Raw genomic sequence first — 22,628 nt, 5'->3', positions numbered from 1 at the left:
AGTTGTCAAGCACTGGATATAACCCAGGCCATACAGATAAAACAGCATGTTGAATATGTCAAGTACGAGTTGTTGAGGCAAAATTTCACATTTATTTGTTTAAAAAAAGTATGGAAAACTGAATTTTCCAGGGTTGTGTCTTGCAGCAAGCTATTATTATTTAATTATTAATCTACCTACTTCTATCTATTTGAACACAGTTTTCTCTACAAGCTTTGTGGTTAAAATAGTATATGCCGTACAACATTCTGGAACTTTTGTGGCTTTCGAGAAAATGTAAATAATAGTATGTAAATATAAATATATATATACTGTAAAACAATTCATGTTGAATCAAATTTGATAAATTGCATTCCAGCTCATTCAGAGAAGTTGTTAATTTGTTCTCAATGCCTTTGTCAGTATTGAGCCCATCACAGCAAAAACATTTCACAATGTAGATGCTGCCATTATTTATCTCTTCAATTAAGGAACAATAACCTTACAAAACTATTCTTGAAGTTTGGCTAAAATGAATCCTTAATGGATTTGCAGTAACAAAAATGATCAGAATGAGATTTAATATCACTGTCATATGTCATGAAATTTGTAAACTTCACAGCAGCAGCACAACGAAATGCATGATAAATATAGGGAAAAAACAGTTAATATGACATACATATATATATGTCATGTTAACTGTTTTTATATATATATATATACACACACACACACACACACACACACACACACACACACATATATATATATATATATATATATACATACATACATACATACATATATATATATACCTATTAAATAGTTAAGCTAAAATAAGTAGTACAAAAAAGCATAAACAAAGAAGTAGTGAGGTAGAAATCAGTTGGCAGAGGGGAAAAAGCTGTTCCTAAATCGCTGCATGTGTGCCTTCAAGCTTCTGTAGCTCCTTCCCAATGGTAACAGTATGAAGAGGGCATGTCCTGGGTAGTGGGGATCCTTAGTGATGGACACCATCTTCCTAAGTCATTGCTCACTGAAGATGTCTTGGATACTATGGAGGGTAGTACCTATGATGGAACTGACTAATTTTACAAGTTTCTGAAACTTATTTCAATTTTCTGCGTTAACAACCCCCCCCCCCCATTCCAGACGATGATGCAGCCAGTCAGCGTGCTCTCTGCAGTACATCTGCAGAAGTTTTCGAGTGTTTTAGTTGACAAACCAAATCTCCTCCTACTTCGAATGAAATATAGCCATAGTCTTGTCTTCTTTGTAGCTGCATCAATATGTTGTGTCCAGGTTAGGTCCTCAGAGATATTGATGCCTAGGAACTCTCTCCACTTCTGATCCCTCTGTGAGGATTGGTTTGTATTCCCTCATCTTACCCTTCCTAAGGTCCATAATCAGCTCTTTGGTCCTACTGATGTTGAGTTCACGGTTGTTGCTGCGACACCACTCGGGTAACTGGTATATCTCACTCTGTACACCCTTTCATCACCAGCTGAAATTCTGCCAAAAATGGTTGTATCATCAGCAAATTTATAGATGGCATTTGAGCTATGCCTAGCCACACAGTCATGGGTGTAGAGAGGGTAGAGCAGTGGGCTAAGCATGCATTCCTGTAGAGTTCCATTGTTAAAGTCCAGTGAGGTGGAGATGTTATTTCCAATTACACAGATTGTAGTCTTCCAATTAGGAAGCTGAGGATCCAGTTGAAGAGGGAGGTATAGAGCCCTAGGTTCTGTAGCTTTTCAATCAAGACTGTAGAAATTATGGTAGTCCATGCTTTAAATATATAAAGATCTTAAAAATTAGCCTTTTTGTCACATATGCTTCAAACATACAGTGAAATGCATCATTTGCATCAATGGCCAGCACAGTCCAAGGTTGTGCAGGGGGGCAGCCCACAAGTCTCACCTAGTTTCCATGATAACATAGCATGCCCACAAGCTGCTAGTCTTGAAACCTTTGTAATGTGGGAGGAAAGTAGAGCACTGGAGGAAACCCATGCACTCACAAGGGTAATGTATAAACTCCTTTCAGACAATGGTGGAATTGAAACGAGATCACTAAAGCTGTAAAGCATTAGTGCTACACTACCAATCTACTTTAGTGATTTGAAAAAAAATACTGTTGGGATCTATTTCTATAATTGAAGAACAGACAGTTTAAGAGAATCTGCATATTATTTTTCCAGATAATATTTAAAGCTAATATTATCTTTTTCTTGTCTATATTTTTTCCTCTGACAGCCTATTGGATCTTTGAACCCAAAGCGTGCTGTCTTCTATGCTGAACGCTATGAGACATGGGAGGATGATCAAGTTCCACCGTATCATTACAATACCCATTATTCCACAGCTACTTCCACATTAGCTTGGCTTGTCAGAATTGTAAGTATCTTTTTTGCACATTTTATTTTATTTTAAGTCATCTGAATCAATAGAGGAAGCAGTCCATTCAGTCTAACTTCTCTAACTCAATACACTCAGCTAATTTCTTCTGGAACTCAATATGTATTTGGAAATGCCTTATTCAGATATGCTGGAAAATCCAGAAAAGTCTCTAAATCATAATTTGTTTTGTTAGTCCTACCAATTTCACTTCTTAACTTGTTACTAGTTTATTAATTTTTCCACTTGTTAATAGTTTTAATCATATATTGATGACCTTTTGATTATTTGGAATGGATAATTTGAATATTCTGTGCATATGTATTAATTAGACAAAAATAGCAAATAACACATTTTATTGTTAAATCTAAGAATTAATGTATAAGACCAAATATCACTACTATAGAAACAATTTATTGTGTTGTAGATTATAAATATTATCAAAGTACAAACTGGGGTATATAATATGTATGAAACTGCTTGTAATGTTGTTACAAATAATTAATCTATAACATTGTTCTTTTGAGTGGTTATTATAAAAGTTGTTATTTCCTTTTTTTGGTTTTAATTGTTTGTGATTGCATCATACAGGATCAAACAATTGAAGTAACCATTATAAATTAAGTTCAATAACATGACATTTATATTAATTATTTTCATCTTCATGGAGAAGAAATTCATTTTTTGATAATTTGACATTCACAGTAACTTGTCACTCAATCCTTCTTGTAACTATTTCAGTGTTTAGTACTTACAGACATGCCTGCTCGGTACATGAAATCCTTAGAGCTTACATTGAACTTTAAGGGAAATATGAGCTAGTGAATTAGCAACATCCACAATATCAATTTTATTCCTTTGATGTTTTTAAACATTGTTAAAGTAGTCCTAAATTTCAATATACAGAAGCATTACAAAAACTCTTTTGTGATAAAATCTATGAGAGTTTATTTTTAAACAGGTATTTGTAGTTAATACCATTAAGATAGAAATGAGATTGATACACTGAGTGTAACTGTATTAAAGGTCTGGACAGGCAGTCAGCCATATCTAATAAAACTGATTAGGTTGCACAGTTTGACATGAAATTACAAAATCAGATTAGGCAATGACATAACCTTCAGGTTGCACTGCTACATAGATATTTTATGTTTTTTACAGAACATTCTTGGATTATCTTGCAATTTCTCATTAATTCTTCCCTTTAGTAAAAAACTGAAATTTGTGAATAAAGAGAAATACCTGATTAACATAAAAATAAAACCTACTTTCAGTCCATATTTATCTTTCTCAAATATTAGTTTTATATGACAAAATGCAGATTGATAAGAGTCAGAAATAAAGTAAACGTTGAAGCTTTACCTACATTGACATTTCTAAAACATGTATAAGTATAGAGGACATGATTTGAGAGTTAGGGGGCAGAAGTTTAAGGGAAACACGAGGGGGTATTTCTTTACTCAAAGAGTGATAGCTGTGTGGAATGAGCTTCCTGTAGAAGTAGTAGAGGCCATTTCAGTTGTGTCATTTAAGGTAAAATTGGATTGGTATATGGACAGGAAAGGAGTGGAGGGTTATGGGCTGAGTGCGGGTAGGTGGGACTAGGTGAGATTAAGGGTTCGGCACGGACTAGGAGGGCCAAGATGGCCTGTTTCCGTGCTGTGATTGTTATATGGTTATATGTTATACCCAATTGATTGGAAGATTTATTTATTTTTGAAATGTCATTAGATTGTCTCACTGAAGAATTTTAATTAAGTGGTTTGAAGTTCATGAATCATACAAATTTTAAAAAACTTAAAAAAAAATTAAACTGTTTGTAAGACCTTGATGTTGTTTTGTCCCAAGCTAGATAAAAAAAATCCAACACTAATGCTATTAGCTTTTTCATTGAATTACTCACAATGTATTGGTGGTTTTATAAGATCAAGACTTACGAACATTAGAATGCCAATGTTGCATCATTGAGGAGTATAAACTCTGCAACCGGCAGTCTTTTTCTGTGAGTTCTTAAGAATCTCAGTACATAATGAGTTTCAAGAACCTGTTAACTATCTTCTTTATGATCTTAAATCATAAAATATTTAAGCAAAATTGATCAAATTAATGGTTGGAAAATAACACAGAACATTTATGTTTCTGTTGATAAATTTGTTTACTTTAATGAACATAACTTCTACTAAAATAACTAATAGAATAGATGAGGGGGAACAGTGGATGGTGATGTACTTGAATTTGTGGAAGGATTTTGATAAGGATTTTTGTAGGATTTCAACAAATGTCAGGGGACATGAACTTGATCGTAATATGCTTGTATATTAAAAATTGTTTAGTAAATAAAATACAAAGAATAAAAATAATCACGTACTTCTCAGGTTGTCAGGCTGTGCTTTATTGATCTGTACTTGGGCTCCAAATATTCCCAATCAATATCAATGACTTGGCTGAGGGAATCAAATGTAACATTTCTTAGTTTATTGATGAGAATGAGAATGCAAAAGCTTCAGTGAATATATACAACCTTAGTGTGGGCAAAAATATGGGAGAGGAAGTAAAGTGTGGAAAATATGAGATTATCCACTTTTGTAGAAACAGAAATGCTGAGTATTTTTAAACCATGAGAGATGTAGAAGTTTAAAGAGATGTGAGTGTCCTGAGAATTAACCCACTGATGCAGCAGGAATTTGAAAGGCAAATTATAGGTTGGCCTTTATTATGAGAGGATTTAAGTACAAGAGTAAAGTTGTATTTCTGCAATAATGTGGGATTTGGTGAAACCACATCATTAGTGTGACATAACATTTTGATATTCTTTCATTAAAAAGCTGATGTATCCAGCCTTAGGGGGATTGAAGCAGAGGTTCATCAGACTGGTACCTGGAATCATAGGTTTGCCATACCAGAAGTAATTGTATAGGCTAGGCCGCAAGTTTAGAAAAATGAAATATAACCTCATTGAGACATAAAAAGGCTAAGAGGACTTGACAAAATGAATTGAGGGAGGTTTTTGCCCTAGATAAGGAATCTAGAACAAGGGAATACAGTCTCAAGGTTAGAGATTGACCATTTAGGATGACAAGTCTCTTCAGCTACAAACTGCTGTATTAAAAATAGAAGTTAATCAATTTGGGGGATATAGGGATAGGAAGGAAAATTGGAGCTGAAGTTAGTCATGATCTTGTTGAATGGTGGAGCAAGCTCAAGGAACCAACTGTCTTACTTCAGCTCCAATTCCTTACATCATTATTTTCTAAGACAATTAAATCATCTTTTCCTCTTCATGAAGACACTTCCCCCCTCCAATTCCTTCTCATGACAGTTTACAAGTCAAGTTCAAGTTTATTGTCATTCAACCATATACATGTATACCTCCAAACAAAACAACGTTCCTCCAGATCAACATGCACAGAACAGTACGTATAACTCATATGCAACACATATAATATTACCGCAAATAAATTAACAAATAATAAGGTGCATTTACAAGTTAAAAAGTAAACAGGACAAAATGACTGACACTTCCTATGTGATGAGACTTGGGTGGTAGCAGGGATTTTCATGGCCTGATGGAAGAAGCTGTTTCTCATCTTTACAGTTCTTGTGAACTCTAATATCTATTGTATCTTCTGCCTGATGGTAGGGGGTCAAAGAGATTGTTAGACAGATGGGCAGAATCATTGACAATACTAAAGACACTGCTTATGCAGCATTTTTGATAAAGATGTCAGATGGGTCCAACTCTTTTGTGACACTCAACCACTTAGTTCACAGAGCTCATTCTTAGGTCTACAGCAAATTGTGTTAGTTTATTATTGGTCTCTTCCATTGGAATTCACTCCATTGACTTCACTGAAGAATACAAAAGATGATGTTAGTGTATTTAGTGTTTCCTGCCTGGTTTGAACTTACAAACCTGTAAGAAATACAACAGGAGTAGACTATTCAGCTTTTCATGCATGTGCTAACATTCAGCATGATCTTGGGCATTCTTTTATCTCAGAACTCTTTTACTAATTCCATTTTCCTTGATTTCCTTAATTTACAAAAATCTGTTCCTAATAAAGGAAAATTTCTTGCCTTTCATTTTCTTGCCACAGGAGTTCTTGTGCACTCTACTGAACTCCATTCTCCTCCCTAATGTTTTGTTTTTATTCCACTAAACCTGTCCTTGATATTCTGACTTCCTCTCTGCACAACACTAAGTCATTATATCTCACCTAAATTTTCCTTGCCATTACCTATGGTCTTTTTCTTTGCTGATGCCTTGCCATGTTTTATCATTGTTGTTATGAGTTTAATTTTGTTCTGGGTATCTTCATTTACAGAGTGCCTGCAACAATAGTTAAAAACTGATGCAACTGCAAAAGGTAAAATGTAGACCAAGGGAGTTTGTAATTTGTTCTAATTGGTATGTCCATTAAATATATATATATCTTCCTTACCTCCTAAGTTGTAAATTGTTGCTGACTTATAACCATGAAATCAGAGTCATTATCTGCAAAATCGTCCACATAAGAGGTTATTGTAGGAAAAAATAATCTAACTGACAAAGCCTGTCCTAAACATCCTTATTTGGAAGGGTAATATTATTTTTGCAGAAGGATTTTACAGATTATTATCATTACTTTATGTTTAAATCATAAAAATTCAGCAACATCCAGGTCAAGGTGTTAAAACAGAGAAATATAATTGTGAGTTTGCCATTGATGTAGTAAAGGTTAGACTAACTTCTTTTTATTTATCCAAGAAGTGAAACCCCGTATTTAATCACTGCCATTGATAATCTGATAATCAGACAGTTGATCAGTGATATTGATCAGTTAGTAAGAAGTGCAGGATACACTTTGGGAGGACTAATATAAGATACTTGTCTTCTTGGACCAGGACATCAGGGGATAGAATATAACAGCAGGGAAGTTGAAGTACAACTTCATAAAACAGTGGTTAACCTTGTTCATCACACAGTGTGGTTCATCACACTGGAACAGTACAAAGGTGTTTGTCCAGGATGTTTTCTGGGATGGAATGTTTCAGTTATGAGGAGAAGCTGGATAGACCTGACTTGATTTACATGAAGCATAGGAGTCTTAAGTGCTGTAGGTGGGAGGGGTGATGCGAATCTGATAGAGGTATACAAAACTGAAGGGCACAGATAGGGTACACTGTATGAAATATTTCCATATGGAAGGACTATCTAAAATGGTGGGCATTAGTTTAGGTAAGGGATAAGGGTTTTGAAGAGTAACCTTTTCACTCAGCTAGTTGTTGGAATTTGGAATACACTACCTGAATGGGCGATGGAGGCAGATATTAAGAATGATAGAGTCAAGCACTTAAACACCAACACATTGAAGGCTTTGGTAACAGACAATGTCCTGGAGGAACTTAGTGAGCTAAGCAGCCTCTCTGTGAGGAAAAGAATTGTTGACATTTCAGGTCAAAACACTGCATGAGGACAATTCCTTTCCTTCCATAGATAATATTTTGACCTGCAGAATGCCTTTACCTATATTGTTGTTCCAGCTTTTAGCATCTATAGTCTCTTGTATCTACTGAAATCTCTGTTTTCTGGTTTTAAATCTGTTACTTTTCGATTGTTATTTAGTTTATAATAGCCTAATTCTAGATGACAGCAACATTCAGAAGTATTAGAAAGTTTTGCCAGCTTTAAGAGGGGCAAAAGCTGTCACACTTGAGTTTTTAAGAATTTTATGGGTGAAGCTTGTTTTAGCCTGCTCTCTTATCTAAATTAATGTCACAGCAGGTCCTGGTGTCATCCAAAGCCTTGCTTCCATTTAGGACAATCTTTACCAATATAACCAAATGTCCAGCTGTGGTCTAAATAATTACATAATATAAAAATTCTTAAGCAGCATGCAGTAGTAAGCCCCACTTAACAAAATCAAGACCGAACTACAGTTGATGCTAATTGCAGGTTCTCTTAATCATAGTCAGTAATGAAGCAAAATGTTCATGCTGTAAATAGAGTAGTGTGTAATAAAATTCATTGAAATATGAAATTTGCCCCAGATGAAGTTTTTGACAACTAAGTCACCTTTTGGTTCTTTAGGAAAATATGCTGCAGCTCGTATGTGCAGATTCATTCACACGCGAGCGTGCGCACGCACACACACACACACACACACACACACACACCTACACACACACACACACCTACCTCAATGGGATTAAGTAATAGACTTTTCTCCTTCAAGAAAATGTAATCTACTGATGCATTCTGGGAATATCTATATATCAGATTTATTTAGGATACATATATTAAAAAGTATCCTTACCTGTCCAAAAAGTGAAAACCATTTTCACTTAGTTTACCCTCCCATTTGATTTATTGTAAGTCCTCGTGTATTTGTGTGGTTGTTTTTGAAGTTGAATTCCTTAGCTTTCATTTGTGCATTTTCAACCTCTTCTGTTGCTACTTATTGTTGTTTTATGTTGGATGAATTATTGAAAATGTAATAGTAATGGCTTGGAGGATTAGTTATATCAATTGTAACCTTCACCAAGAAAATATACTGCAGATCTTTTAATATATTACCAGTAAACTTCCTTCATCTTGGCTGATGATGAGTTGGAGACTGCTTTGTGTAAAATTTTATTTTAATTGTCTGATAAATGCCAGATATATGTCTCCAGATGGTACATTGATAAACTTTAGGCCTAATTAAGCAGCTGGGCTAACATAAATTTTGTAGTAGACAAATCTAAGATCATTCATAGTAGCATAAAATTTATGGTGTTGTAATAAGTTAATCTCTGTTCACTGTGGAAATCCCAGTACTCTATAATTTTGAGCCTCCTCTGCTCCTTTGGGAACAAGAAGTAACAAAAGTATGCAAGGAGTATCTACTATTAAAATATGGAGAAGAAAATTGCCTGAATCTGCTTCAGATAATTCACTGAAAATCTTATGTCAATGTGAAATGGCCATCAACAAGAGTAATTAACTACAGGATTTCACTTCTTGGATAAGTGAAAAGAAGTTAGTCTAACCTTTACCTTATCAATGGCAAACTCACAATTATAATTCTATATGCAATTTTAACATCTTGACCTAGATTTTGCTGGATTTTCACCAACATTTCTCAATATGAGTGCCAGCAAATTTCAGGACGTGCTTGAATATGGAAGCCCAGAGGTTAATGACTGAATTTTACTAGAGATTTTTCAGCTCTTCTCTGCAGTGTATTTCTTATAAAAAAAAATCACTGGCAGAACTGAAGGTTGGTGAGGTTCCTCAATATTTAAAGTGCAGTACATCAGGATGCATCAAGACCAGAATTTTAATTTGTTGCTTTAAAGCTGTAGTTCCTAAATATTTTCAGGTTACTGCACCCTTGGCTCCCAGATCACATCCCCAGCACCCCCTCTCCTTTTTTAGACATTGCATAAAAACTATAAAACATTTTTAATTTACGATGCACTGTGAAAGAAAATAGGGACAGCAAGTACAAAGCAAGTTGCAAATAAAGTAATTTCTTTAGGTAATTACAGTAAAATCAATTTTAACACCAATTTAAGAGCATACATTACTAGTCCAACTATTCATTCCTTCACCTTTTTCACCTTTCAATGAAATGGACAGATTTGGTGCAGTGATATCAGCTTCTCAACATCAGGCTGTCACTGAAAAGGAGCTTCAGATCCCCATGTTCAGCAATTTGAAGCCTGAAAGTTTTGCTTTGAAAGAAGTTGGGAAACTGCACTGAAACTGCACTCCACTAAATATGCTGTTGGAAAGACAATAAATAACATCTTGACCTTTTTCAACAGTGGAGGATAGAGTTCAGAAATTTCTTTCTCAATCTGAAAGTCGAGATAAATTTTGAAACATAGCTTCAGCTCAAAATCATTTTATAGCAATATCAGTTCTTCTTCCATCCTTCCTGTTAATTCCTTATTACAATTGCATGAATGGATATATTACACAATCTGGAATTTGGATCAAGAGAAGATCCTGAAATCTCTCAGTCATGTCTTTCTGCAGCTCACTCAGATGGGCACAGGATACTTGAAGATCATCATCTGGTTTTCTTCCAACTCAGAGAGGCTCAGAAATTGGAAGAGGTTGCAATGGCCAATGTTGCACATAAATAGATTTAACTTGGACAGAAATGTGGAGATGACTTGATTTAACTGACAAGGTTCACATCATTTCCTTGCAATTGAAGATTTATTTCATTAAACTTTGTGAATAATTCTGACAAATAAGTAATGTTCTGCCTAATATTCTTGAGTTGATTGCTGAATGAAGCATTTGAGTCTTCAAACAACTTTATTATGATTTCAAAAAGAGCATAAAAGCAGCTCAGGCAGTTTCCTTTTGAGAGCCATCTGACTTCCATGTGCAACAGCATGTGTTCAGATGGTTCATCATTCTCAATACAAAGCTCTTGAAATAGTCAAGAATTGAGAGCATAGGACTTGATTTTATTTACCTCTATGATAACAGCATTTAATGATTTGTGCAGCCGATCACTTAGGTTCTTTGCAACAAAATGTTGTCTGTGAATTATACAGTGAATGGTAAATATGTTAGTTTCAGCTTTTTTCAAGAACGTAATAACCCCACAATGGCATTCTGTCATTGATGGTGCCTCACCTATTGCACAGCAAGAACGTTGAGTGGGATCTTCTTCTTTTTGAAAAATTGCTCAACAACCCAAAATGTTGAGTCCCCTTTCATATCTGTTTCTAGTTCCCTTGAACTAGAACAATAAGGGAGGTTCTGAGTATGGTTTTGCAAAAGTCACCAGCCCAAATAATTAAAGGTGCAGTTCTTCTCCAATTATGGAGCTTTCCAGATTTAGCAATGAACAATGATATGTTGTATGAAGCATATAACCCATCACTGTTTTATTGTGAAAAGCTGACAAACATGTTTTGAAGTGTTTTCCATTTTTGAAAGTTTTCATGAAATAACTGGAAATGTGTCAAGTTCTTGTTTACTTTATCAGAGTGTATTCTCTTCAATTGTTCAAGGAACCTGGATAGTTTCATTACCTCATTTAAACAAAACTATTTCACATAACAGGCACATTGGCAGCTGTTGGTTGTTTGGTGCTGTTATATAACCATAGTTCAGATACTTCACACTATGCTGTCTATACTTTTTTCTCATTTGGTCTACTTCTGCCATTTTTGTCATGGATTAATGGCCATGGTCAATCGCCTATTGCTTTAAGTCCAACCGCAAGTGCTGCGATCAAGGGGCAAGTTACATCATCATCATACAGGCAAAACGTGACTCTCTGCCTAAAGGAACATAAAGTAGGGCAGCAGTATCTCATTAGGGTCATGGACTCGAAAAATGTGGTCAAGACCATTTGAAGGGCAGATTCTGAACTTTACTCCATTGAACACCAGACCTTAATTCACAGAAATCACGTCATTGCACAAATAGAGTATAGAATCATACTAGCTGACACTGTACTACAGGAGTGAACAGCAATAATGTGTGGGCTGGACCTGGAAATAACAGAACTTCTTCAGTCCAGATTTCTCATGGTATTGCAAATACAGAAGCATCACATTGCTTTTCAACAAATACAGCGCACCTCAATCAAGATCTAAGAGAATGGTGGGTTAGCAAGAGACGAGGAGATTACATGATGATTGTAATCAGGGAATTTCGGATCAAATTAATTTTTAAAAATTAAGCCTGTAATCCCTCAGCTACTCCTTTTGCTACTGAGTCCCGTCACCTCTCCCTTTACACTTATTACCCCCTTAGAAACTCCCACCACTCCTAAGGAGATAATATTGCCCACTTGCTTGCTTTGACAATCTTTTTTTCAACACTTTTAAAATGTTAACGCTTAATTTTGTTTATTAAGTCTTTGTAAATGTTTCTGAATGTCATAACAATGCAAGTAGTTGAAGCAGAAGTAGACACTTTGGGCTGCCTCTGCCACTATAAAGGATCATGGCTGGTTTGATGCTGACCTCAACACTTTACTGTCTGTTTCCCAAAATCCTTGATCACCATCCCTACCCCAACCCCCCACAATAGTTCAAATATCTACCTATCTCATCCTTGAATATATTCAGTGAACACACAGTCAGGGATTTGTTAAGATTAACTACCTTCCAAGACCTTCCTCCTATTATCTATGTTACATAGGTAATTTTACTCCACATCCCCACCCACAAGAACTAACACTGTCACTGCAGAAATGTAGCCATTAGCACAACACTATTATAGCTCAAGGCATCAGAGTTTGGAGTTCAATTCTGACACCGTCTGTAAGGAGCCTCTGTATGTCCTCCCTGTGAAATGTGTTTTTTTTCTCCTAGTGTTCCAGTTTCCTCCCACAGTCCAAAGACATACTGGGGAGATTACTTAGTCATCAGGGTTGAGTCAGGAACGTTCATATCGTGACCCGATTAATCCGAAAGGAGACCAATCCTGACACCACGCGCCAGACAAGAGTGGCTGACTGTCTGGTGCAAAACACTAAAAAAAAGGTCATTCTAAATTGTCCCATGATCTGGTTAGGGTTAATCAGGTTTGCTAGGGGTTGCTGGGGCTGTGTGGCTCAAAGGCACGAAAGGCCCACACTGTGTTGTAACACTAAATAAATCAAAATAAATCAATAAGGACCCTCAGAAACTTATTTGTTTCAATACTACCACCCAACATTCCAGTTACAACACATCCAGCCCATCTAACTACTTCAAAAATTAACCTTGTGAAAGTTTTCTAATGTGCCTCTGATGAAGGTAAATAAATAAATCAACTAAAACCATATGTTATGGAATCATAAAGTCATGCAGAGCAGAAACAAACCCTTAACCCCAACTGATCCATCTCAAACAAGATTCCCATCTGAACTGGATGAGGAAGTGGAAAGTTGCAAAAGTAAATTTGTAGATGACATGAAGTTATGGTGGTGTTGTGGATAGTGTAGGTTACAACAGGACATTGATAGAATGTAGAGCTGTTCTGAAAAGTTTGAAGTGATAACACTTTGGAAGATCAAACTTGAAGACAGAGTATAAGACTAATGGCAGGATTCTTAACAGTATGGAGTAAAAGAGGGATCTTGAGTCCATTTCTTAGATTCCTAAAAACTGTCATGCAAGTTAATGGAGTGTGTTGTCCTTCATTATTAGGTGATTAAGTTCAAGAGCCATGAGCTCTATAAAACTCCGGTCAGACCACAGTTGGAACATTGTGTTTACTTATGTTTGCCTCATTATAAGAAGAGTGTGAAAGTTTTAGAGAGGGTGCAGAAGAGTTTTTCCAGGATGCTGCATGGATTAGAGAGAATAAAAAACACAAAATGCTGGCCTGCTGAGTTCTGCCAGCATTTTGTGTTTTTTTATTTATTCCCAGCATCTGCAGATTCACTCATGTTGCCTATGGATTAGAGAGCATGTCTTATGAAGGTAGGTTGAGTGAGCAAGGGCTTTTCTCTGTGTAGTGAAAGAGGGTGAGAGGTGACTCAGTAGAGGTGTACAAGATGATAAGAGGTGTCATCTCTTATGATCAACAGCTAGAGACCTTTTCCCCCCAGGCTGGAAATGGCTAATGCAAAATGGCATTGGTGATTGGAGGAAAATATAGGGTAATGTCATAGTTAACTTTTATTTTAATAAAGCACAGTAGGTTCATGGAGGGCTATGAGGGAGGGAAGGGTTAGGTTGATCTTAGAGTAGGTTAAAAGGTCAGTACAACATCATAAGCGGAAGGGCTTGTACTGTGTTCTATATTAAGCTTCATTTTCTGTTCTCCGTCCCACTTTTGCAGCTGATCAGAACTTCTCTGGAGTCCCTGACAACCATCTTCACTGTCTACGACACCACTGACACTGCGTGCTTACAAACCATGCCTTATCCATTCTCATCCAAACCATTCATATCGATAACAAATAGAAATGTGCCTAGCGCCAATCCTTGGGAACACCATTAGTCACAGGCCTCCAGTCCAAAATCAATCTTCCACTGTCACCCTATGCTCCTATCAATCAAGTCAAATTATGTGTATTATTCACCATACAGCCTCTGCAACATCCTGAACATTTGTAGCATCAGTTACCCACTTTTGTACTCCATCCCTCTTCCTAAAAGACCTTCCTAATTACCTGCTTTAACTGTTTAACTTTTCTTTTTCCTGCAAGGGCTTCTAGATCCTTTTGTTAAGTTATATTTTACCATTCTGCTTTTATTGTCTTACTGCTAAGGGAAATAACATCACATTTCCCCAGTTAAACGCAACCTACTACAGTAATGCACACTCATTTAAGCAGACTCTTCTTGTTCTCCTCACAACTTTTTTTGTATCAGCAAATTTAAAAAGAATGCTCTCAGTCCATTTATCCAAGTCATAAAATCATAAGAGTCATACAGCATGGAAAAAAGCCTTTTGGCACAGCTCGTCCATGTCAACTGTGTGGCCCAGCAAGCAGGTCCCATCTGCCTATGTTTGCCCCATAGCCTTTAAACATCTTCTATCTACATCCTTAACTAGATGTCTTTTAAATGTTGCTAATGTGCTCATCTCAACCATTATTTCTGGCAGGCATTCCAAATACACACCCATACTTTGCATGAAGAAGTTGTGCATGAGTCCCTTTTGAATCCCTCACCTCTTATCTTAAACCTATATCCTCTTGCTCAAGCATCAATCCCTTGTGAAAAAAGTCTACGTGCACTCACTGTCTCTGTCCTTTGTGATCTTGTGTACTTCACCATCACATCACTCCTCAAACTCCTATATTCCAGGGAATAGACAGTAGACAGTAGGTGCAGGAGTAGGCCATTCGGCCCTTCTAGCCAGCACCGCCATTCACTGTGATCATGGCTGATCATACATAATGAGTACCCCATTCCTGCCCTCTCCCCATATCCCTTGACCCCCCTATCTATAAGAGCTCTATATAACTCTCTCTTGAATGCATCCAGAGACTTGGCCTCCACTGCCTTCTGGGGCAGAGCATTCCACATATCCACCACTCTCTGGGTGAAAAAGTTTTTCCACATCTGTTCTAAATGGCCTACCCCTTATTCTTAAACTGTGGCCTCTAGTTCTGGACTCACCCATCAGCGGGAACATGCTTCCTGCCTCCAGTGTGTCCAATCCCTTAATAATCTTAAATGTTTCAATCAGATCCCCTCTCATCCTTCTAAATTCCAGTGTATACAAGCCCAGTCGCTCCAATCTTTCAACATACGACAGTCCCGCCATTCCGGGAATTAACCTTGTGAACCTACGTTGCACTCCCTCAATAGCAAGAATGTCCTTCCTCAAATTTGGAGACCAAACCTGCACACAATACTCCAGGTGGGGTCTCACCAGGGCCCTGTACAGCTGCAGAAGGACCTCTTTACTCCTATACTCAATTCCTCTTGTTATAAAAGCCAGCATGCCATTAGATGGCGTATGCAATCCCTCCTTGTAACTCAGGCCCCCAAGTCCAGCCTATATCCTGGTATATCTTTTTATGCACTCTTTCTCATTTAATAACATTTTTCCTGTAACAGGGTGATCAAAACTGTACACAATGTTCCCAAATGCATCTTCACTAATGTCTTATATAATTGCAATGTAGCTTCCCAATTCTTAAACACAGTGCCCTGACTAATAACACCAGCGTAGTACCAAATATCTTTGTCACTACCCTATACCTGTGATGGCACTTTCAATGGAACTATGCACACACACTCCTGGATCTCTCTGTTCCTACCTTCTACTGTATAAGTCCTACCCTGGATTGAAATACCTCACAATTATCTGGATTGAAAGTCAGTTACCAATTCTCAGCTGGCATACCTAGCTGATCAAGATCCCCCAGTAATTTTTAATAATAATTTACACTATCTATAACACTGCCTGTTTTAGTGTCATCTACGAACTTACTAATCATGCCTTGCACACTTCACATCTAAACCTTTTAAATAAATTACAAACTGCAAAGGTCCCAGCACCAAACCCTGTGGCACACCACTAGACACAGCAGTCCAGTTTTAGAAATAACTTTTGACCATCATCCTCTGCTTCCTACCACTGAGCCAATTATGAATCCTATCTGCTATCTTCCCTTGGATTTCCTGCTATCTAACCTCCCAGGATAGCCTATCATAATGGACCTTATCATATAGACAACATCCACTGCCCTGCCCTCATCCATTCTCTTGGTTACCTCCTCAAAGAACTCAAGAGATTTGTCAGACATGACCTCTATGCACAAATCTGTATTGATCATTCCAACTCGTGCACTGTCTCTTCAAAGTTTGTAGATCTTATGCCTCATCTTCCAGACCTGCCTTCTTGAACCGCTGCAGTTCTTGATGTCTAGGTATACCACAATACTGCTAGAATGCGTGTTCAAGGATTTTGAATGACGGAAAACAGTAGATTCTGGATCATTGGGACAAATCGGGAGCAGTACATTTTAGCCTTTTTAAGCGGCTGCCCCAATTAGCCGGTTTCATTGAAATAGTTTTTTAAAAAGCATAGAAAAGACAAATTACCATTTAACTGAATAACAATTTATGCATTTAAATGAAATACAGAACAGATTAGAGCACTGCTAGTAGCTCTACAGTACTATAAAAACGTGTTAGTTCTTAATAGTTATCAACAGAAGAATTCATCCTGAGTACACCGCTGTGTTTTATTGATTGACTGTAAATGAACAAAATCAGCAGAGACACCTAGGGCTTGTAATGCACGGCCTTCACACAATGCTTTTGATGATTTCATCCACCAAATCTTCATTTTCATTGTAACGTTCAATATGATTGTTGATACCTTCAAGTTCTTCGTAGGTCCTAACTTGTTGACGTAGTGAAATCATTGAATTTTTACTCCCAGTTGTTTCTGGTATCACCAAACCTGAATTCTTGAAATTGCGATAAGCAAAACAGTTCTGAGTTGTCTTACTGAATTGACCTTCTCTCATAGCCATATTGTGTGTATGGCTACTCCAATTCAGTTGCCAGTCAATGGTAATTGACAGTGGGAGATTTGGTGATAAGCTGTCATTGGATATTAGGGGGTGATACCTATATTTTCTTTTGCTGGATATCATCATTGCCTTGCACTTATGTGGTGTAAATGTAACTTGCTACCTATTAGTCCAGACCTTGATATTATCCAGGTCTTACTGCATTTGGATGTGAATTAAGGTATAGTTTGGATGTAGTTAGTTAATCCATGTTTAAATATACTGCTGCCAAAATCATGAACTCTTACCTTATGTGATAGTCCTGTATGTGGTTCTCATAGAATGCTTTTAGGAAATCCAACTATACTCCTACCCAAAAACTCGAACAAGATAGTCAAATATTATTTTATTTTCACAAAACCTACCTAATTGCATTGTGATTTGCTAACTGACTTGCTACTACTTTCATAGCAATGGTTTCTGCGCTAACTCACCAATAAGGTTCCTGTTTCCTTCAGAAAAAAGAAGTCTCATGTATGTGATTTTCCACTCTGCTAGGACCATTCTAGAACCAGGAGAACTTTGAAAGATCACAATCATGGCATCAACTCTCCCTGCAACCATTTTTTTTAAAGATCTTGGGATCTTAAAACTGTGGGACTTGTGAGCTTCAGTTCATTAATTTGTCCAGTATTTTTTTCAAAATGATAACAATTTCCCTCACATCCTTTGTTTCTGAAGTTTTTACTGTTTTTGGGATGCAACCAGTTAATTGAACATGGACAGATATAATATGTTTACTCAAATGTATTGTCAATTCTTTTTGTCTTTATTTTCCATTATTATTTTCTCATTCTCATCCTCAAGATTAATGCTTACAGCAGCTACTCGCTTCCATTTCCTTGTATTCAAATTTCTTGCTTTTTACTCTCACAATGAGCATTTCTTCCTCTTTACTCCCTTCTTTATCATTCTTGTCAGATTATAAAAATTTGCTGATCTTCTGGTTAGCCACTCTTTTATTTATTTAGAGATACATTATATACCAATTCAATGTTATATTTAACTTCCTTAATTAATTATTCTTCTTGTGGACACAAGAGGTTCTGCAAATTCTGGAAATCCTGAGCAATACACACAGAATGCTGTAGGAACTCAACAGGTCAGGCACCATCAGTGAAGGGAAATAAACAGTCATAGTTTTGAGTGAGACCTTATGAATCTTAATGAAGTGTCTTGGCCTGAAAGTCAATTTTATATCCTTATTGTGAAGTTTACATTTGTCATTGGAATTTGTCTTTGTAGAAATCTATGAAATTTTTCCTTAAATGTGTCTGATTTCTTACCTAACTTTACGTTATCTACAAATCTAGTTATTAAATTCTTCATGGCTCCGACGCTAACTCAACTCATGAAGCTGTCCCAGCAGATCACTTCCAGTATAAATGCCAATGTCTCATGATTTGAAAATGTCCCATTTTCTTACATCAAACTTAAAAGCACACATGTAACCTTCTGATTTTATTAAGTTTGTGAAAATTTTCATAGCCAGTGATTATCAGATTTGTAGTTTTACTTCTGCCTGGGTCTTTGGGTACCCTGCAGACACCAATTTTAAGAAATATTGTGAAACTGACTGTTTTGTCAAATGGCACAGCTGAGGGCAGAATTATATTGAGAAATGGCTCAGCTGAGAAGTTTCCAGACTTTGTAGACAGAGATTATAATAGTCCATCTCTCATGCTGCCATTTACCTATGGCTCTGGATTCTCTGGGCCAACGAAAATAGCCTTCTGGATACACTTGTGAAAAGTGTGAACATTTCGAGCAGGGTTCACTCAGGAATGTCTACCTTCTGTATTTGTTTGCGTGTATGGATGAGAGATCTTTTATGCAGAATTCTTCTTTCTGTCTATTTGAGCCATGAAATATATGTCTTTTGTTGTAATATGCTGATATTATTATGCACCATGTCATCATTAAAGTTGTTTGATATTGCATATAAATAATGTAATGAGGGAAATAGAATATCCAGTATATTTGAAAATGATTAAAGATGATCATGGTCATTCTATAATTTATATTTATTTCTATGTCAAAGACTTCCTTCCAGCCTCAGAAGTAATATTTTATTGATTAGACTTTATATAGCAGTTCTGTACCAGTTAAATTCACACAAATATAACTTTTTTCAGGAGCCATTTACCACATTTTTCCTTAATGCAAATGAAGGAAAATTTGATTATCCAGAGCGAACATTTTCTTCTGTAGCAAAATCATGGAGGAACTGTCAAAGAGACACTTCAGATGTGAAGGTATGTAAAATGCTGAATGTTTTAAGTATATTAAGGCTATTATGTTAGATGTTCTTGTTCATTTGTGTAGATTATTTTCATCACATTCTGCCTAATGACACTTGAGCTTATACATTAATGCCTATTGCATGTTAATATTTGTTGTAAGTGAAAATATTAATATTGTTTACCCCTAATATTGGACGTAGTGTTTAAGAATGGACTGCCAGAGCACATTTGAAATTTGGTTTTGTGTTACAATGTGTAGCATTGAATAAAAATAATACTCCATGTACAACCACTAACTCCAGGAAGTTTCATGACTTCCTCAGAAAATAATACCTTTCTGCAAAGTTCCAATGGATTTATGGAAATCGGGCTTGACTGATCTATTGGAGATTTTTGAGGTTGTATCCTGTACAGCAGATGAGGGATGTGCTGTGTTAGAATTTTTAGAAGAATCAAGATAACATCCCACAGGAAGCTTGTGAATTAGGTTAGGATACAGGAGGCTAGAGTAATATACCAACATAGAATGGAAGCAGAGAATAAAAAGATTTTTAAAAAGAAGATTAACAGTTTGTGATGAATGGAGAGCTGCAGTAATCAATATTTGAGCCCAAACCATACACAATCCATATCAATGATTTGTTTAGTGAACCAAATATAGTATTTCCCATTTTACTGCTGACACAAAGCTAAGTGGAAAAGTGAGTTCTTATGATAATGCAACGAGGCTGCAGGGGATATGCACAAGCTAATTAAGTAGGCAATAGCAACTCTGATAAAGTAGAGTGTGGAAAGATGATAAGTAAATAGACAGAATTGCTGAGTATCTGTTAAGTAGTGAGATATTCTGAAACACTGATGCTCAAAAGGCTGAGGAATTAAGAGACTGAGATGGTGGATCTGAGTGCAAGTGTAAAAAACTCAGTGCAATTATGTAGGGCTAAGATGAAGCCACACCTTTGGATTGTTATGTACTGTTTTGATCTCTGTACCTAAACAAAAATGTCCTAACTAGAGAGGGAATATTGTGAAGATTTGATTTATCACAGTAGTTCTTGGGACAGTGAGTCTGTTATACGAGGAGGTAAACTTGGAAGTTTGACAGAATGAGAGATGATCTTAATGGAACCAGCAGATTTCTGGATCTGGAAAGGTAGGGAAGAAGTGAATGTTTCTCTTGAGTGATTTCTAAAGTGAAGGGTCAAAGTAGTAAAATAAACCATCTGGAAATGAAATGACAAACAATTCTCTCAAAGTAGTGTGTCTATGGCACTCTGGAGGGTTATGATGGTTCACTCATTGATTGTTTTCTTGGAAATTATAGCAACTAAGGTTTATGAGGAGACAACAGGAAAATAATATGAGGTAGATGATTAACCAGGGTCTTAGGAAATGGTGGAATAGGTTTAATGGTCTGAATATGTTCTTCTACTGCTATTTCTTATGAGGTTATGGCTCCTCATTTTAGATTGTAGAATTGTACAGCAAATGATCAGGCTGTATGGCCTGCAGTGCTGACGGTTGCAAAGTAAATTTATTACCAAAGTACGTATATGTCACGATATACAACTCTAAAATTAATTTACTGCGTGAAGTTACTGATAGAGTGAGTGAAGATATCCCCACTGGTTCAAGAGTTTGATGGTTGAGGCTATTATGATAACTGATAACAAGTAACTGGTCCTAAACCTGGTGCTGTGGGTCTTGAGGCTACTGTGCCCTCGTTCTGATGGCAGCAGTGAGAAGAGAGCATGGCTTGGGTGGTGGGGGGTTGCTTGATGATGGATACTGCGTTCCTGCAACATAACTCCTTGTAGATGTGCCCAGTCATGGGAATGGCTTTATCTGTGATGGACTGGGCCATATTCACTATTTTTTCCAGGATTTCCTGTTCATGGGCCTTGGTGTTTCCAAACGGCTGTGATGCAACCAGTCAATATACTCTCCATTATACATCTATAGAAGTTTGTCAAAGTTTTAGATGCCGTGCCAAATCTTTGAAAACTTCAAAGGGAGCAGAGGTGCAGCCATGCTTTCTGCATAATTGTACTTACATGCTAGGCCCAGGACAGGTCCCCTGAAATGATAACACCAAGGAATTTAAAGTTGCTGACCTTCTCCGCCTCTAATTCCCCAATGAGAACTGGCTCATGGACCTCTGGTTTTTCCTTCCCAAAGTCAATAATCAGCACCTTGGTCTTGTTGACATTGAATGAGAGGTTTTTGTAGCATCACTGAGTCCGATTTTCAATCTCCCTCCTACATTCTGATTCATCACCTCCTTTAATCCAGCCTACGACAGTGATGTTGTCAGCAAACTTAAATATGGCATTGGAGCTGTGCTTAGCCTCACAGTCATAAGTATCAAGCAAGTAGAGCAGGGGGCTAAGCATACATCCTTGTGAATCACCTATTCTGATGGAGATTGTGGAGTACATGTTGTTGCCATTCTGATCTGACTGGGGTTGGTGACTGGGAAATTGAGGATCCAATTGCAAAATGAGTTATTGAGGCCTAGGTCTTAAAGCTTACTGATTAGTTTTGAGGGGATGTTAGCATTGAATACCAAGTTGTAATTGATAATGAACATCCTGATGTATGCATCTTTACTGTCCAGATGTTCCATAGTTGAGTAAGGAGTCAGTGAAATGGCATCTGTTTCAGACCTGTAGTGCCAGTAGGCAAATCAGAGCAGATCAAAGTTGCTTCTCAGGCAGGATTTGATATGTTTCATCCATAACCACTAAAGCACTTCATCATATTGGATGTAAGTGCTACTGGATGATGGTCATTGAGGCAGATTACCACATTCTTCTTAGGCACCAGTATAATTAAAGGCTGCTTGAAGCATGTGGGTAGCCCAGACTGTTGAAGTGAGAGGTTAAAGATATCGGTGAACACTCCATCCAGTTGATCAGCATGTCTTTAGTACTTGGCCAGGTACCCCATCTGGGCCGGATGCTTTTTGTGATTCCACCATTCTGAAGGATGCTATCATATTGGCCTCTAGACTGAAATCACAGGGTCATCGAAGGCTGTGT

At 36.9% G+C, this 22,628-nt stretch overlaps 1 protein-coding gene across 4 annotated transcripts in view; it reads left to right on the top strand.

Annotated features, from left to right (window-relative positions):
- Nucleotides 1-22,628, top strand: part of nbeaa (neurobeachin a) — a 790,167-nt gene that overhangs the window by 688,253 nt on the left and 79,286 nt on the right. For all 4 annotated transcript variants that reach the window (XM_059964072.1, XM_059964073.1, XM_059964071.1 and 1 more), the window contains 2 exons: nucleotides 2,235-2,375; nucleotides 19,480-19,599. In XM_059964072.1, the coding sequence (XP_059820055.1) occupies nucleotides 2,235-2,375; nucleotides 19,480-19,599 (261 nt within the window). The remainder of the gene's footprint in view (nucleotides 1-2,234; nucleotides 2,376-19,479; nucleotides 19,600-22,628) is intronic.

This window comes from Hypanus sabinus, chromosome 3, assembly GCF_030144855.1.
Source record: "Hypanus sabinus isolate sHypSab1 chromosome 3, sHypSab1.hap1, whole genome shotgun sequence".
Lineage (NCBI taxonomy): Eukaryota > Metazoa > Chordata > Chondrichthyes > Myliobatiformes > Dasyatidae > Hypanus > Hypanus sabinus.
Note: the sequence above shows the minus strand (reverse complement) of the source record. Positions and strands in the feature narration are given on the sequence as shown.